The sequence below is a fragment of the Gambusia affinis genome, linkage group LG22, assembly GCF_019740435.1.
Source record: "Gambusia affinis linkage group LG22, SWU_Gaff_1.0, whole genome shotgun sequence".
NCBI classification, from domain to species: domain Eukaryota; kingdom Metazoa; phylum Chordata; class Actinopteri; order Cyprinodontiformes; family Poeciliidae; genus Gambusia; species Gambusia affinis.
Genome location: NC_057889.1, coordinates 5,649,810 through 5,667,145, shown reverse-complemented (window position 1 = coordinate 5,667,145; position 17,336 = coordinate 5,649,810). Strand labels below are relative to the sequence as shown.

The 17,336-nt window shown below is 36.0% G+C and overlaps 1 protein-coding gene across 1 annotated transcript; it reads right to left on the bottom strand.

Annotated features, from left to right (window-relative positions):
• Window positions 1-11,838: 11,838 nt before the first annotated feature.
• On the bottom strand, window positions 11,839-15,828 carry LOC122825854. The gene is made up of 5 exons (XM_044107436.1): window positions 15,763-15,828; window positions 14,442-14,643; window positions 13,271-14,347; window positions 12,860-13,028; window positions 11,839-12,714 (listed from the first exon to the last, which is right to left on the bottom strand). Exons 1-5 carry the CDS (start codon window positions 15,826-15,828, stop codon window positions 12,585-12,587), a joined length of 1,644 nt encoding a protein of 547 aa, XP_043963371.1. The 3' UTR covers window positions 11,839-12,584.
• Between the last annotated feature and the right edge of the window lie 1,508 nt (window positions 15,829-17,336).

Genomic DNA, 17,336 nt, shown 5'->3' with positions numbered 1-17,336 from the left:
GTGTGATAAAGCTCATGAGAGCATTGACTGCCTGAGCCGGTCTGCGTCCTGAGGGACTTTTAGTGGTACAGACTGTCCCCAGGACCAGGGGCAGGTTAGGTAAGTTTACCACGCAGCAGCACTGCTAGAGCCCATCAGATAAAATGTCCCAGGACATTTCTGAGTGCCCAGCCGGAGCAGGAATTCCCGCAGAAAGCAGGAATGGACTGGACTGATCCACCGGAGGATTATGTTAAAGCTGGTGTAGCCGAACCAGACGGAAAGGAAACACTGCAGCTAATATCTGCGAGATTAATTATCCTCATCTGCATTAACATACCATAAAATGTTCTGTGTTGTTTATTTCAAAAGATCGGACTTGGAGATTCGACAGACATGATCCAATTAACCTTATATAACTATATATTATACAAATCTGAGAAAAGAGTAGAATATTTTTTACTTTTGTGTAATAATCTAGTAATCTTCAACTGTCAAGTACAAGATACAGCTTAAACCACGTGTCAAACTCAAGGCCCAGGGGCCAAATCTGGCCCGCCGAACCTTTTTATGTGGTCCTCTCGACTCCAAATTACGTCAATAAGTTTCTCCAGTTTTTCACAAATCTACATAATTCACACAAAATCAACAAATCTCCATATTTTTTTATGATTTATATCGCAGATTTCTTTCAAAATTGGTCAAAAGCATTGAGTTTAAGTGATTACTGCCTAACTTGATGTCAAGTTATAGTCTGTAATTGATACGATGAGTAATAAAAAGTCACATTTAACATCATTCATCAGTGCAAATATTGTAAAAATGTCTTACAAATATTTATAAATTTAGATTCCAAAAAAACCCACACAATCACAAAATCCTGGAGGAACAGTTATTTATCAATATTGGTTTAATTGGTTTTAGCAATACAACCGGCCCCTTGAGAACTTTTGGGGTTTTTGATTAAATGAATTTGATACCCCTGGTTTAAAGAACTGGATGACATTGATAACTCGGTTAACTGGCAAACTTCTCATCATTAAAATTGTCAAACTAAAACCTTGCTATAGGAATGGTGGGATTGTGTTGTGATGCGCTTCAGTGGAGCAAACTTCCTTCATAATTTGCGATTAGAATTTTTTTCAGCCATTGTTTATGTCCTGCAGGATAACGATGCTGGTCAATGATGTTTTGTAATGACTTGTTGCATGAACAAACTTATTTATGAGTGATTTTAATTACATTTCTTGTTTAACTGAAACACCGCAATTGAAAAATTGTGGGTTTTTTGACAATAATGGATTATTGACAAAGTTTTGCACACAGACAGCGATAACCAACACCATCACTTCAGCGATGGCTAGCCTTGAGAACTCGTGTGGTGTCCATCCAATCCCCTTTCTTTTATTTTTATTTTTTTAGCTGCATTCCTCTTTCAAGCTGCTCTCAGAAACACTTTTAGGTGAAGGAAAGAATGAATATGATCTGCTGTCTTTAAAACGTTCAGACGGAGACCAGAGAAAGTGCCAAAAATCTGAACTGCCAAAATACTTGAACAGTGTCATCAGCCATTCATATGTTAGAGTGTGAAACTTCACTTCTAAGAAATGCTAATAAATATTTTAAAATCAAACTCTTCCCACAACGCTCTGCAAGGAAATGGGCAAGCAGTTATGGATAGCAAGCAATTACTTTTATGGGACATTTTTCACATTGATGCGAACGATACAGAGAGCTTGTACTTAAAACTTGAAGGAAGTTTTGCAGATGGCACCAAAAGTAGAATATTAACATCAGTACCTGCAGCCTCTACTTTGATATTTTATCTAAAAAAACATCAATTTGTAAAAGAAAACAGAACTCTTCCTTCTCTTCAGCGTGCGCCAGCAGCGCTTGGTCCTCAAGCATCAACAGCACCATTGTTTGTGAGTCATGTAGCTGAACTGCCTTTTTGATTTGGACTGTATCCTTTGCAGTTGCTCCTGCGCCACAGCTAGAGTAAACATAGTTGGTGTGAGGTAGTTTTAGCAGGGCCTCAGTGTATTCTGCTGAAGGTCAAAGTGTCTGTGAACAAGCCGTTCCCACTGTGAGACAGCAGTGGTTCGTGGCGTTGTGACAAGGCAGGATTTGGGTCTGAACCTCGAACAGAAGACAGCAGAAACTCTCCTATTTGTGTATTTGGCAGCTAAGCTCACTGCTGATTTATCTCAACTTGGGCTACAATTACCAGTCAATAAACTATAAATTCATATGAAAATTGAACCTAAATTTGACCCATTTAATTGATTTTCATGTCTCAACAAATAAAAGTTGTAGATCAATACATAAACTGAATATAAAGTGAAGTAAAACCACTGCTTGTACAAATTTGATTATTTTCCCCCCAGTTTTGATTTTGTTATTTTCTATATTCTGTTTGAATTTTTTATAATTGGTATTACAAACCAAGCACGATATTTAACCCTAAAAAGGACCTCATCACAGGGTAACTGTAGATAATTTAACTAATAAATAAAAAATAAGCTGAATGTTTTTGGGACTGTGCAGCACCTATTTATTAGGAAGTAATGTTTCTAGAACAACATAAAATATCAAACTATAACCGTAACATGATTCATGCTCATGATGTCTTGTACCTTGATGGGCCTGATTGAAAAAATGTTCTTGTTTTTATTTTGTATTTCTTGAATTGACGTTTTGTTCAGTCTGGATCAGAACCGGGCTTTGAGAAACCCTAATATGGACGTTCTTTATTCAAATGTAATCATGTGTTTGTAGTTTGACTTTAACACACCTTGTTGTGGTAATTGTCTGCCCTCTAAGTTGCTATTCTACTAAAATCTTTTAATTTCCAAATAATGTCAGTTATAGTTGATGGTCAAATATTGGTAATTCATCGTCCTTTACAAAAAAATCCCATGAAAATCACATGTGATCACATGTGGATCACACAAATTTTACATGTGAATCATGTGAATCACATGTGAAAGCACATGTGAAAGCACATGAATACGTGTGATTTTGGAACGTTTTGTGGTAAAATCACATGTGATTCACATGTGAATCACACATTTCACACATGTGATTTTCACACGTGATTTTCACATGTGAAAATCACACCAAAAAATCACAGGTGATCACATGATTTTCATGTGGAAATGTGTGATTGTGTGTGGGATTTTTTTGTAAGGGGTGTTACAACAAGTTTGACTGAAACTTGAATTCAACAGTTACAGTTTTTTGATGCTACATAACAAAAAAAAAAATTCTTCTTCTTTGAGTCAGCTTCTATCTGTATGTTTTCCATCGATTTAATCAACAGAATTTGGTAACATTACCATGATTGTTAACGTTTGCTCAACAAGGCCTTCGTGGTTACAGTTAAACATGACAGCTACTGAAGCAATTTCTATTAAATGACTCTCATCTGGATGCAGACATTATACACTAATATGATTAGTCAACAGATGTGCAGAAACGGCCACACGTGTCATGTTCTATAACCAAAGATGGCCGCCCTGATTAAAGGCTGACCCACACCAAGGCTGCTGAAATCAAAATGAATACAGTGTGTTCTTCGGTTGAAGGGATTGTTATTGTTATAATCAGTGAAATACAGTCATTTTTTTTTATCTCCTTGCCAAACTGAAGACCCTCATTTAGCTTGATTTCTGTCGGGTTTGAACAGACAGTCACATGTTCGTGGTGTGGCTTCACCCCCAGTTCCGCCTACATCTGCTTCCTGTGGATGGTGTGAACAGAATATGAATTAGATTCTTCTACTTGTGAGGAATTCTGTTTGAGATTTGGTTCAGCAGCGACTGTACTGCAGCTCATGTCACTTCAACAAATTTGCTTTCTGGTGCAGAGCCAGGACATCCACCCACAATGCACTCCTGTTCTGCAGTCTCCACCTCCATGTTTGCAATACCAATACGACAGTCTCAGATGCATGGGAAGTTTCTAACAGTACATATTTTGTTGGTATTTTATGTAAAACAAAAAAGACTGCACATAATCATAAGGGGCATCTGAATTATTTTAATAAGGAAAAATGTGAAACGGTGGTCTGTATTTTGCATTCATCTTTGGTAAAACTAAGCCTGAAGATTTGGTGTCTGATTTGTTTCTTCTCTGCAAAGTAGCTCAAGCTCAGTTAGATTGCTGTAAACATAACATTTACACATCTTACTAAATATTATAAATTGTATTTACTTCTTTTTTCTTTTCTTTTTTTTTAACTTAATGTGTAGGTGTCAGGATCTTTCGCTGTTCATGTTTGTTTTGGTTTATGCTTATTCCTTATTAGCCTTGGTTTCTGTCTTTACATTCGGTCACTTTTTTTAGTAGTTGTTGTTTATTTAGGTTAGATCTGTTGTTCATTCCCTGTGTTTAGGTATTCTTTGTTGTTGTTAGATTTATGTTTTCCCAGCCACTACTCGTCTCTCTCTCTCTCAGTCTGCCTTCTTCTCCACCCTCACAGCTGCACTCAGTTAGTAATTAGTCTTCATCCATCGTTCCATCAATCTCACTTCCAGCATTTAACCACCTCTCCTCACCGTTTCCTTACATTTGCTTCATGTTTCCTTACATTGAATGACAAATTAAGATGGACAGCCATATGTTGGTAGGTTCCCAGCTGTTCCATACTCTCTCTGTTTTAGATAATGACTTGAAAATTAATTTAAGATATTTTTGGATAACCTAGCCCTATTTAAAACTTCTCCAGCCTATCTGTGTCAATATTGCTTTTCATTCTCTAACAAACCAATCCAGCCATGACAGAACCATTTTATTTAGAGGTGTCTGTGTAAACGTGGATCACATTGCAAAATTTCATTTGTAAAAAATCAATCCCCTTTTGTTGGTCTGTCACATAAAATCCCACTACAGTTTGTTTATTGTAGTTAGAATATGATAAAATAAACTGAAAAGGTTTAAGTGGTGAGGATTTTTTCAAAGTTCTGCATGACACAAAAATTAAGAAATATTTTTTTTTTTTTAGGAAGTCTGTTTTGCTGACCACTTAAAGCAATTTCTAATGTTTTTTAGTGTGGCAGAAGAATCTAATTATTTGAACAATGTGGTAAAACAGGCTTCAATAAAACAGACAGGTTTATTTTCACCAACTTATTGAGTAAATAAAAATGCCAACTTCATAAACCACTAATAAAAACCACAAGGAAAGCATCTGCAATGGTTATATCACCCATTCACAGATCCATTTATTTTCTCACTTCCTTGCTAGAGTTGCTGGGCAAATGTTCCTCTGCTGGGTGACAACCACAGGTCTGTCTCACAGCTTCACCTACTGACTTCCTCCGCCTCCTTCCCCTCAACGCATTGAGTTTTCCTTCTTCTGGATTGGAATAAAAGAGACCAAGCAGCCTCCAAAAGCTTCAGTGTGGCGGGTTAAAGGCTGGCCTCTGTTCCCTGAACCTTCACCTCTTGTACCAGGAAGTGATGGAGTTTCATTTAAAATAAATTTATGGTATTGAAATGAGTGAAGCAAATGCTGTAACTGTAAAAGGACAGCTTTTTCCATTAGATTTATGAGTTATAGCTTATTTTAAACTAATATTTGTGGTCATTACAATGTGACTCCTTTTATTCCAACAGCTAATTAAGCAGAACTACAGTGATAAAATGAAACTGGTTTAAATACATGCATCATGAGGATCAATGTCATTGATTTGAGGCATTAATGATTGATCCAAGTTTGAGTTTACATTTAATTTTCTTTATTACATGGGGTGCAGCTGCTATCCATTGCCCTCGTATCTTTCCTCATGAAAAGTTACAAAATAAAATTACAAGTTTGTCTGTTTGTGCAGCATCCTATGACCATTTCTAAAGGGAAATTAATTAAATAGAAGCAATATTAGGTTACAGATGTCTCTTTTTAGACTAGCTTCATAGGAGTACATTAGTTTTGACATCCGTCATGGCCGAGTGGGCAGGGTTCTGGATAGTGTGACGTCAAAGGGTCAATAGGTCTGTTGTGGAGACAACAATGTGTTCTGCCATCATCTGTTAAGGTAGCAGTGGCAGCTAACATTTCTGAACAGAATTATCTTTGTATCTTCATACAACTGTACACAACTCTGGATAGGCCAAAACGGTAAACTCTCATGCTGGTTGCCACATATGCTTGCAATAATATGCCACTTTATTGGTGTTCTGGGATGTCTTTGCTGAGCTTACCAAAGAGTTTCTCAAATTCACAGAGGCAGGTGTGCCAATGCTAGTACACTCCTCATTCATCTTCTGCACAGCACTGCTCTGTCTGAGGTCCCCAAACCGCAGCTTTATTAACGGTTACATAACAGCTCAACAGATGCTCAGTGTGACGGTCCTTTGACCGAGCACTGACGCCTCTGTAATAGACACTGATGTATGACCCTGAAACAGCCAGGCCCCAAAATCGTTTTCCATCAAGCACATGTGGGAAATTTGTCCAAGACTGCATCAGCGTCTCCAAGAAAATAGAGCCTTACTCGTACAGTTTCAATAACTTCAAGCTGTACTTAAAGCAACATTATGGACTAAAAATACACAGAACTCTTGGTAGCGTTGCTGTGTCATGACCTGACCACTGCTGCATTTTCGAACATTAAAGGCGTTTGATAAAAGACGGCGGGAGCAGCCGCTCTATTTGCTGCACTATGATTTAGAGGTGACTTACGTTTTCTCGTCATTTTTAATTGAATAAACATAACCACATATAATAAACACATATAATAATGACCTTTACAGATGGTAATAAACATTTCCACATATCATCTCTGATGTTCACCGAACTCTCAGTTGCCATGTCAACTGTTTGGGATTCCCCTCGGTTCTTACGTCACCGCGCTTTCTGATTGGCTACCTGTCACATTCCACAGGCTGAGACAATCGGGCCAAGACCATGTTGAATATACCTAATTTTAGATCTGGCATATTCAACACACCACCATGTAACACACCACACACTAGAGGACGTTGTAAGATTGTCGTAAAGAGAAAATCAGGGGCTGGGGCTTTAGCAGGAACACCAACATGCAGAAGTATTATCTTCTGCATGTTGATTCTAACAGCTAATTAGAATAAACATGCAGGGTAGGCTTGGTAGGCTCACCACCTCCTTACTGTCATATGGTATTCAGCACAGCCGTAGACTGAGATCTCCATGCATGTGGCTATGTATTGTAGCAGTGTTCAAAAACTAATGTTCTGAATCTCACCCTGAGAAACTTTCCACCGGCATCTTCGAGCTTGTCTGACTGCCACACACAGTAGAATACAGGTTAATAATGTTCCTTCTTGGAAGGATGTTCCAAAGTAACAAAATGTATTTGTTTTGCTACAAAACAAACGTTACAAAACATTTGTTACAAATGTAACAAATGTTACAAAACATTTGTTGCAAATGTTACAAATGTTTTGTTAACATTTGTAACATTTGTAACATTTGTTACATTTGTAACATAGGAAAGCAGACTTTAGGGAAGCAGACATAGGAAAGCAGGCTTTCCTGTCTGTTTCCCAAACATAGGAAAGGTAGATTTGATCACAAGGTCATCAGACGGAGTTAAGCTTGGAAGGTAAAATATGTTGAATCCTGGGCCTCTCTGTTTCTATAGCCTCAGGGCGTATCTGAAGAGTTATGCGAGCAATATCAAACCTTGCCAAGCAGCCCAGACAGAGAGGATCATTGTAAAACTACCTGACTCAAGTCCTAAAGGGTCACAGCATCCGACACCCTCCAGGATCACCATGTTCTACTGTAGCCCAACCAAGATAACCCTTAATTCACTATTCAGTAAACTGAAAAATGAGGCTTTGCTTAAAGCATATTTGGTTTTTGTTTGTCTCCCTTTATTCTCTTTGAGCCCTTGTCAGTTACTCTAAAAGTATCCATGATAACAATATCCTTTATTTGAGAAATATTTATTTTAGACGTAAAAACAATACAGTATTAATGCTGTAATTTGTTTAGTTTTTATAAATTTTAATAAGATATTGTCACACGAACGTTGCCATGTTGTTTATGCCGCAATGCATTCTGGGTAAATGATGTCTAAAGGTCCGACTGCTCTATCTCCGTCCTCTGTTAGCATTTAAAGAGCTTCCAGTGCGGTCTGCCTGTTTTTCCTCCCAGGGTTTTTCACTGTGGCGGCAGCGGGGTTTAGGTGCTTTGTGGATAAAAACTGGTACGCCATTTATTTCTAGCTTGTTAATGAAACTATCACCTGTTGGAGCCTTCATCAGTTTTGCTCGTACAAATGGCTCAAAGTCTACTGGAGAGAAATGTTGAGATCACAAATGTAGGTCCTTTGCAAATTGTGTTCGGCTCTTGCTCTCTCCCACTGTTCTGTTTGTTTTTTCCTGTCACAAAGAGCTATTTTTTTTAGTTAATGGGAAAATTACAACACAACCTCAAATAAGCCACTTTTTTCTCAAAACACTGATCTGACTTTGCGGTACTGATAAAACTGTAAGCGATCACTTTCATTTGAAATGAAAGAAGGTGAAAGAGAGTTGGTCATAGCTTAATGTGACTCAGAAAGCCGGTGTCAGGATGAACTTTGACCCATGGAAATAAAACGTAATGAACTTCTGCAGTCTGTTTCACGGCTCCTGCTTGCAGATTTTATGTACAGAAGCTGCACCTCCAAATGATGCAAAAGGGTGACTGCAAGCCATCGACAAAACGCTCTGGCTGATCTCTAACAGATTGCCTCACATCACCCGAGAATCTGTGAAGCAGCTTGTGATTTTCAGGGAATCAAAAATAGGCTAGTAAAAATTTCATTGCAGAAGCTCTGACGCATGAGGTCGGCCTTCTTGGTATCAATCATTTGATTCCACCATGTGTTGAATTTATCACATAAATTTGGCTTTTTGATGTCTGTTTCCAACTAAATATTTGCTTCTGGAAGTCTTCATAAAAAAGGACAAAAGAGAAATTCAAACTGGAAAACAATTAATCTAATCTATTCACATCTGCATCAAATTAAAATACATCCTTTCTAACATTTAATGCAAATCACTTCCTCATTACCGAGGTAGGAGCAGAGTTGTATAGTAACTTTACTTGAGTAACTTTTAAAAAAATTACTTTTAGCAGTACTTTTACTACGCTTTACTCTTTACTTTTAATTGAGTAATTTTATTGTAAAGTTTCTTTATAATTTTATTATAAAGTATAATACTTTATTGCAAAGTATTATAAAGTTATTATAAAGTGTAAAAGTTCTGGATTTTCTAACCACTGAATAAAAAAACAAATATATTTTAACCAAAAATGTACCAGACAGACACACACCTGCAGTTTTGTTAAAGTTCCATAAGATTTTTATTTTAAAAAATTGATTTGGAAAATTTTTCTTTTGCCTGATTTTAATTTTTTGTTACTTATATGAATTGTTGTCATTTTGGTTCTTAAAATACAGAAATTTCCACTTAACTTTATAATCTGGTCCATCTGTTTATGTAATTTTTAATATTAACTTATTTGGTAAACTTTTGTAATGTATTTGTAATGTAATGTATTTGGTAAACTACCAAATACATTTTGTTAAATAAATTAATTATTATTTATATTATTTATTTATACTTTTTACTTGAGTAAAAATGTGTTGAAGTAGTGCTGCTCTTACTTGAGTACTATTTTTGTTTACGCCGCCGACCTCTGCCTAGAAGAGAAATTTTAGTTTCAACCTACGTAACAGGTATTAACTATAATACAAAGTTTTTTTCTCAGCTAGCTTTGTTAAAGTTTACAAAAGCCAAAACAGATGATGTTGATCTGTGGGGTTGTGGTAGATGCATTTAACGGGAAAATAGGCTGTCGTAAAGTTTTCTTCAGGATTTTCTTTTCACTTATTATCTCACCTGAGCATTTTTAAACTACTTGAGCATCTGCAAGCTTCATTGTAAAAATAGTAGCAAGATCTAAAGCAATAAGCTTTTTTTGTATCCAGTTTGTTTTGCCTGTTTCAGTAAGTTTCGCCCCTAATTTCTTCCATACTTTGTGCCTAAATTGAGATTTCTTTCTGGTTGGACATGCTTGTAATACCTCATCTGGAAGCTGTCTGCATGGAATCTCAACAATCTTAATTGCGTCAGACAGAAACAAGCAGCAGCTCTGCAGCCATGTCTGCTCCTCACTACATCTCAAAGGGTTAGGCCAGACACCCTTGAGAAAAGGCTCATTTTAATGGGTCTTATCTGCAAAATTGTTTTTTCAGTTGCAGCCTACAGTTTGTCACCAATGACTGGCAAAAAAAAAATATTTGTTATCCTTATAGTAGCAACTTTATAGTTTTTTGTAAGTTTTAGATTAACACCAATTTAGAGTCTCAGAAAGTGAACACCTTATTTGTTTAGCATTTAAATTTATTTTACACAACAATCCTCCCTTGTTATTTGACCTGGATGTTTTAGAGCACTGGCTCTCAAACACGTAGCAACTCAATAAATCTGTTTTTACATGTACCATTATTCTGATCCGCAGTTAAAATTGTTGTGCAAAAGAACTTGGACTTTCCCAAGCTTCTTATGTAGAGTGGTAAAGGAAGTGCTCTTCTTATGTAGAAAAATAAAAAACTGGTCAATGAAAACCTCATTGTATAAAAAAGACAAAAAAGAGTTTACTCACTAATTTTCATGTTTTCCTTAAAATATCAACACCTGTGCCTCAATCTTATTCAATTTTCTAGTGAGTCCTACTAATTCATGGTGTCATCATCAGAAATTTCCCAAGTTTAAAGGGAACGTAATGTTAGTTTGTCCACTTTTGACCTGGAAGAAAGTATAGAAAAATCCTGATTATTTTGGCATTAAGCAAATAAAAATGTTAGTTATCCTGTCTGACCTACAGGAAAATCTTAGTCTCATTTAACGTCAGAACATGAGGAATAAAGTCTTTTCATACAGTGTACGTAAATGTCTGGGTTCAACTTTGTACGTATGTATTGAAACCTACATATGTACAGTAGGACTGATTGCAAGTCAGTTCATGTTTGTCTTCCTAGTTGTGCCTAAGCTAACATGGCAACAAAAAAAGTGTGCCGCTTTCAGTACATCCTTCTTTAACCTTATGAATGAACACAGTCAGTGCAGAGTCACGCAAACCACTGAAGAAGAATGTTTACACAAGAAAAAAACATTTTAAAAAACTGTCAGGTCTGTTTGATCATCTCGCAGTTTTAGGTGATTCTTTGATGAGCGGGTTGTGCAGGTTTTTGCTGAAGCATGCTGAATCTCCACTGTAAAGTACACAGCCTGAACTGGGACATAAGCGAAGCTTTGAGTCGATTCAGGAGCAGACAGTGAAGATTAGACGTGCAGACAGATGAGGGTGAGGCAGGGAGGTCTTTTCAAAGTGGTTCCCTCATGGGAAAGGAGACACAATATTGTGCAGGTACACTGTAAAAAAAATTCCGTTGTTTTTACAATAAAAAACTGGCAGCTGTGGTTGCCAGAATAATTCAGTAAAAAACACAGTGAACATGTAAACTGTTTTACTGACCAAACAGTAATTACTACAGTTTTAAATTGTGAAATAAACAGATTGTCCCACAGTTTTGCACAAATTTTAACTGTGATTTGAACAGGGTTATTTTGTTAATAAAACAGTTTTATCAAGTAATTTTAACCAACTTTTTCTGATGAATTATCATAATAATGCTGTTATTTTAAAAAAATTTTCCAGTAAGATTTACCCAGTTTTTGTTTGTTGTACAAAAAACTTCAGTTAGTCCTACTGATAAAATACCTTTGAATAACAGATTAAAACTGTTAAAATGTCAATTTAAAACATTTTTTATTACTTTCTGAAAAACTGAAATTTGCTTTAATTTTTTTTTCTTTTTACTAATAATTATATTTTTAAATATCCATAAGCATCACATTTCAACAAACATTTCCCACTTAAAGGAAACTTTAAAACACAAGGAAGCCCAATATAAATTGTATCTATGATAATCTTAAAAAAATAAACATACACTTGCATGCCTTTGAAATATTTATTTTCAATGAAGTTCTGAACATCTTTTCTGAACATCATGAAGCACATGAAGCAAATGCACCTGCTGAATAGATATAAATTTCTTCAACCTTTTTAATTTTATCAGAAACAGTATGAGAACCAACTTTCACCCCGTTTTTTGGAGGGGGGGGCTTGAAGATTATAACATACAATAAATTTCTATTTCCAGTATACATTTCAATAATAATGTTTGTTTGCTTCAAAAGTTTTTCTTATTTTAGAAACAATTCTATTTTCAAATATCTATAAACATCAAATTTCAACAAACATTTACCAGTTAAATGCAAATTAAAAACACAAGGAAGCCCAATATAAACTGTATCTATAATAATAATTCAATTTTTTTTTAAACAAATAAACATTTTAATTGAAAACATATTTTCAATGAAATTATCATTTGTCCTTTCTGACATGGAGCAAAATTCAGCCACTGAACAAATATAAATATGTCTTTTCAACCTTTTTAACTTCACCAGACACGGTGTGAGATGCAACATACATTTACAAATCTATTCAGCTCTGTTAAGATTAAACACTGTCCTGATAACTCACTGACTTTAGTCCTTTCTCAAACATCACGCCACTCATAATCCGAAAGTTCCTGGATCAAGGTGAGTACACGGGGGTTCACATGCAGTCTGGGTTTACGGGTTTCTTCCACCTTACTGCCCTTGTCTGGGTTGATTGAGAAGAAACACCTTAAGATAAAGAGGACAAACAAAACTACATCAAAATGTGCCTCACACAGAAATAAACATTTTATTCAAGATATAAAAGTGGTCAAAAGTCAAATTTAACTCCCTCCAATTTATAAAAAAGAACAAACAAAAATAAAACTCATACCTCTGCAGAAACTCCAGTGTAGACGCCAGCCCCGATGGATAATGTATGTTAAAACAATAATAGCTCCCAAACATCATGCAGAGGGCAGAAATAAAACAGGAGATGTTGTTGTTTCCAATCTGTTGATCCACACTCAGCATGAATCGTTTAGCATGGAAGCAGGATTGACCTAAGGAGAAAGAACAAATAAATTTAGACTCCTGATACAACAAAACAATGACATTTATATAAAACATAACAAATCAAGTGAAAAGTATGAAAAAAAATTAGTATAGTAGAAGGATAAGAAAAGAATTGAAAAAAAACCCCAATATTAAACAAAATGCCAGATGGACAAAAGGGCAAAGAAAGGGGACAAGACAACAAAAAAGACAACAGTTCAAAGAAACTGGAAAACAAAAATGAACTCACCACACACAATGATAGTGGGAGTCAAGGAGACATTCTCCATCTGTACTTCTTCAGCTAGGCATGTGTCCTCCACACAGAAGAACATTGCTTCTTCATTTTCATTGAAGTAGCAGAGAAGTAGGAGCATCAGCTCTTTAACATTTTCAGAGTAACCGTCCAGTTCTCCCTTTAACATCGTCAACTTTGTCTGAGCCTGGAAAAACCTTTTGTTTTTGTTCACACAAACAGTGTTCATGTAGTTCAGCAGTCTTTTCCCCTTCATATCCATGTTCCTCATGAAGGTTTCCTTCAATCCAAGTCCAGTAAGTTCCTTGTAGTGTACAGCCATCCCAATGTCATGAAATAAAACAGGCCAGGCTTCCAAAACATCTTGAATGCTTTTCCCCTGGTTAATATCTTTGCGCTGTGAGTAGAAAGTTGTCCTCAGTAATTGTTTCATCTCCTCAGGATTGGCCTCCTTCTGCAGAGACATCATCTTGAGCTTGTCCTTCTTCTGTTGCTGACTTTCAGCAGTTTCTCCAAGAGGAAGGAATTTTACATTCCAGTTGATACACCCATAGGTGTCCTGAATTGCAGCTCTCTGTTCCTGAGGAATTTCATCTGTGTCAGAGTTTTCAGAGCAGCGCTTTCGCGTTCTTATTTTAGGCATTGTAGATCGCTTCACGTTCTCAATTCGATATTGAAGTTGTTTGACGAGTGAATGATAGCCAGGGCCAATGACATCTCCATCGATAACATCTTGTAGAGATTTTGGATATTTTGCCACCATCTTCTTTGCAACCTCTGTAGAACACCTTTTACCCAAGTAAGAACTTTTTCGCATCATTTCAGACACCACAATCCTGACCATCTCCTTCCTCATTTTTGGACTTGGCCGTTTACCTCTCTCTAATGCCTGCATCAGTTCTTCTGAGAACTTTTCCCATGGTATCTCAAAGGTGTCCACCCAGTCTGCTGCAGATGACTGGTTGCTGCTGGAGGAGTTTGATGACACACTTAGTGGGGACAAAGACGGCTGTGATGGAGGAGTATCTGGTGACGCATTACTTGAGGACCTGCTGGTTTCAGGGGTCCGGCCTTCAAAAATACAAAAAAACAAATAAGTTATCAGAACAGAATATGAATATTAGTGTTTAATGATTGATTTTTGCTTTTCTAGAATTTTACTTACATCTGAATTTCCAAGCAGCAAGTGCCTTTCTGGCTTGAATTGGTCTTAATGCTGACAGCAAGTCTTCCTCAACAATGAACTGGAAGTCATCATACGTTTCTACTCCAATTGACTGTAAAGTCTCCTCAAGAATGTCTTTTGAAGCCTCTGTAAGATCGGGCAACACTTCACTGATAGCGTAAAAATGTTTGCTCAGCCATTTCTGGAATAAAATCAGACAAAATAAGGGTAAAATAACTAGATCTCCAAAAGATAACATGGATGCTACTATGTACAAATTAAAGAGACTCATACTTAGTGTCAAACAAAATATTGTGCCCAATTCACACTTTTTAGTCATGTACTTCCTTAAATTTCTAGTCAAACTTCTCTCCCTGTTTTTTCTTTATTATTTTTGTTCACATCAACCTATCTGTTTTAAGTGGACTTTCCATCATGGTATATAAAGACATTTTTATTTTGAAAACGAACAACTTGTTGTCCATTTACCTGATAAGAGGTCAAAGGGTAAAAGTCAACCAAGTCATTTATGTTAATACACAAAGTGCTTGAAGTCTGTTTTGTCACTGAATACAGATGGTAATCAGGATGATAGACAGCTGTTTGTACATCCATAACACAATACACATCAGTTTCATTTTGAATCAGAATTAAAACCAGCTCTCCAAACTCCATATACTCATCATTCTTTGAAACCAAGAAATGCCCCTTTTTATACACTGTTCCCTTATATTGTATCTCTGTGGAAATACTTGTGTCTTTTTCAGAAAATCCCAGGTATTTTACTGCATGTTTTATTTCATCACTGTAGAGGCTTGAGTAAAAAACACAACTGTCCTTGACCAGCAGCAGTTGATTGCATCTAGGGCCAGCTGAGATGTAAGCCTGAAACATCTGGTGTCTTTCTGATAGTGTCAAGCATATGTTTAAAATTTTTGAAATGCCTTGCACATCTTTTAAAGTAGACATGTTTACTCTCAAAACGCATTGTCCACAACCTAATCAAAGGTCCAAATTTCAAAATTAGGGCTGGATAGTGCCGCAAGAAATGATGTTTTGGTTTAAGTGAAGTTTCAGGAAATAAAGATTTTCTTGATTCCAAATATTCTTGGATTATTATTTCAAGAAAGGCAACCTGTGGCAAAGAAATTTGTTGTGCACAAATCAAATCCACAATGTCTTTGAGCTGGTGCCCACACAATGAAATGGTGCATTTCAATTTAACAACAATGGCTTTGGCTGATTCGGGTTGTGAAGACACGTTGTGAACTCGGTAAAAAATGAGTTTTAAACGCTGCATATGTACAAAATGTCCGCTTACATTCTGTGCTGAGGCATTTGAATACACAACTGGGCTCGTTTCTGTGCACTCTGCAATGCAACACATAGCCCCTCAATGATTCTAGTGTTTTACAGCAAAACCTACATGTAATCATGTTTAAACAATTTCAACCTACCCAACAAGTTACACGTGTTGCAGGTGTAGCAAAAAATGATTCTACTGCATATTGTTCCAAGAAGCAATATGACGCCTTAAAAACAAAATTTAATCTCCCGAGAAACACAAATTACCGTGCCTTTTACGTTTGAAGAAAATAAAGTTTAACTTACATTTGCTGAAAGCTGACGAGGTCCAAACAGCGTTCTTTTCTTTGTCGAGGTTTGAGCACAATTCAGCTTCTTCTGAGATGAGAACCGTTGTACGAACTTGTTCAAATTTCCGGCGCCAGGTAAGCGGACCAATTAGAGAGCAGAACAGAAGCTCATGAGAAAGGGAGAACTTGAGCACAAAGCGGTGATCTCTGTCTTTCTTGCAATAGCCGAACTTTGAGCTTATAATGGCAACGGTGAAGGTAAAAAATCCAGTGTTAGCAAAAATAAATAAATAAAAATAAAATACATGTACCAATAAGCAAGTACGGTATATGACTTCCTTGTTGATTCAGGTGTTTCCTCCACGTTAGTCGTGAAATATGAAGAAATGATCCAATCAAAATTGACAAAGAAAAGTAAATGAATTAAAGAGGAAATGACGATCTAAAGAAGTGGGAAAACACAAGTGAATATAAATAGATAACTAGTAAACAAAATTGGAAGTAAACAATGTGGAATCATAATTACTTAATTCCACATTAATTTCCAAATCTATTAATTTATTCATTTATTTCATTGTCCATCCATCCATCTTACTTATCTGAAGTTGGGTCACAGGGACAAACAGGGAAGCCCAAACTTACTTCTCCCTAGCAAAAAAAGGGTAAGCTAGCTTCCAATTCATTTGGATTTAATAATCACAGAATGCAAATGTTAGTTTTACACTGCTGAAATGTTAAAATGTTGTGAAGGGTGCAACTTTTTCCATTAAAAATACAAAATGTGTATTTTCCACAACAAAATACAGTATTATTTGCAATTTTATATTTTAAAATTTACAATAATTTTCGGTTCTACATTATACGACATAATACTGGTTAATTAACAAAATATCATTGTGTTTTGCTTTACAAAATTTTTCTGTCATGATTTAACAGAATTTTACTGTTTATTTTACAAACTTTTTTTACAGTGTAGCCTTAAAACAACCCAAGTTGTACTTCTTTTTTTTTTCAATACCACATTTAGCTAAAATTTAAAGAAGTTACATCAGATGACAAGATAAAACTTCAAATATACAATTGAAAGAAGAAATGTAAATACACTGTCTAAAATTATTTTTTCCCGCTGTCTGAAGTCAAATCTGACCAAATATTTCTTGTTTTAGTTTACCATGTTTTCCAGATTATAGAGCTCACCTTACTATGAGCTGCATTTACAAACTTTCTTTAAAAAACTGGAAACGTACATATATAAGCCACGCTGGGCTATATATATATATATATATATATATATATATAT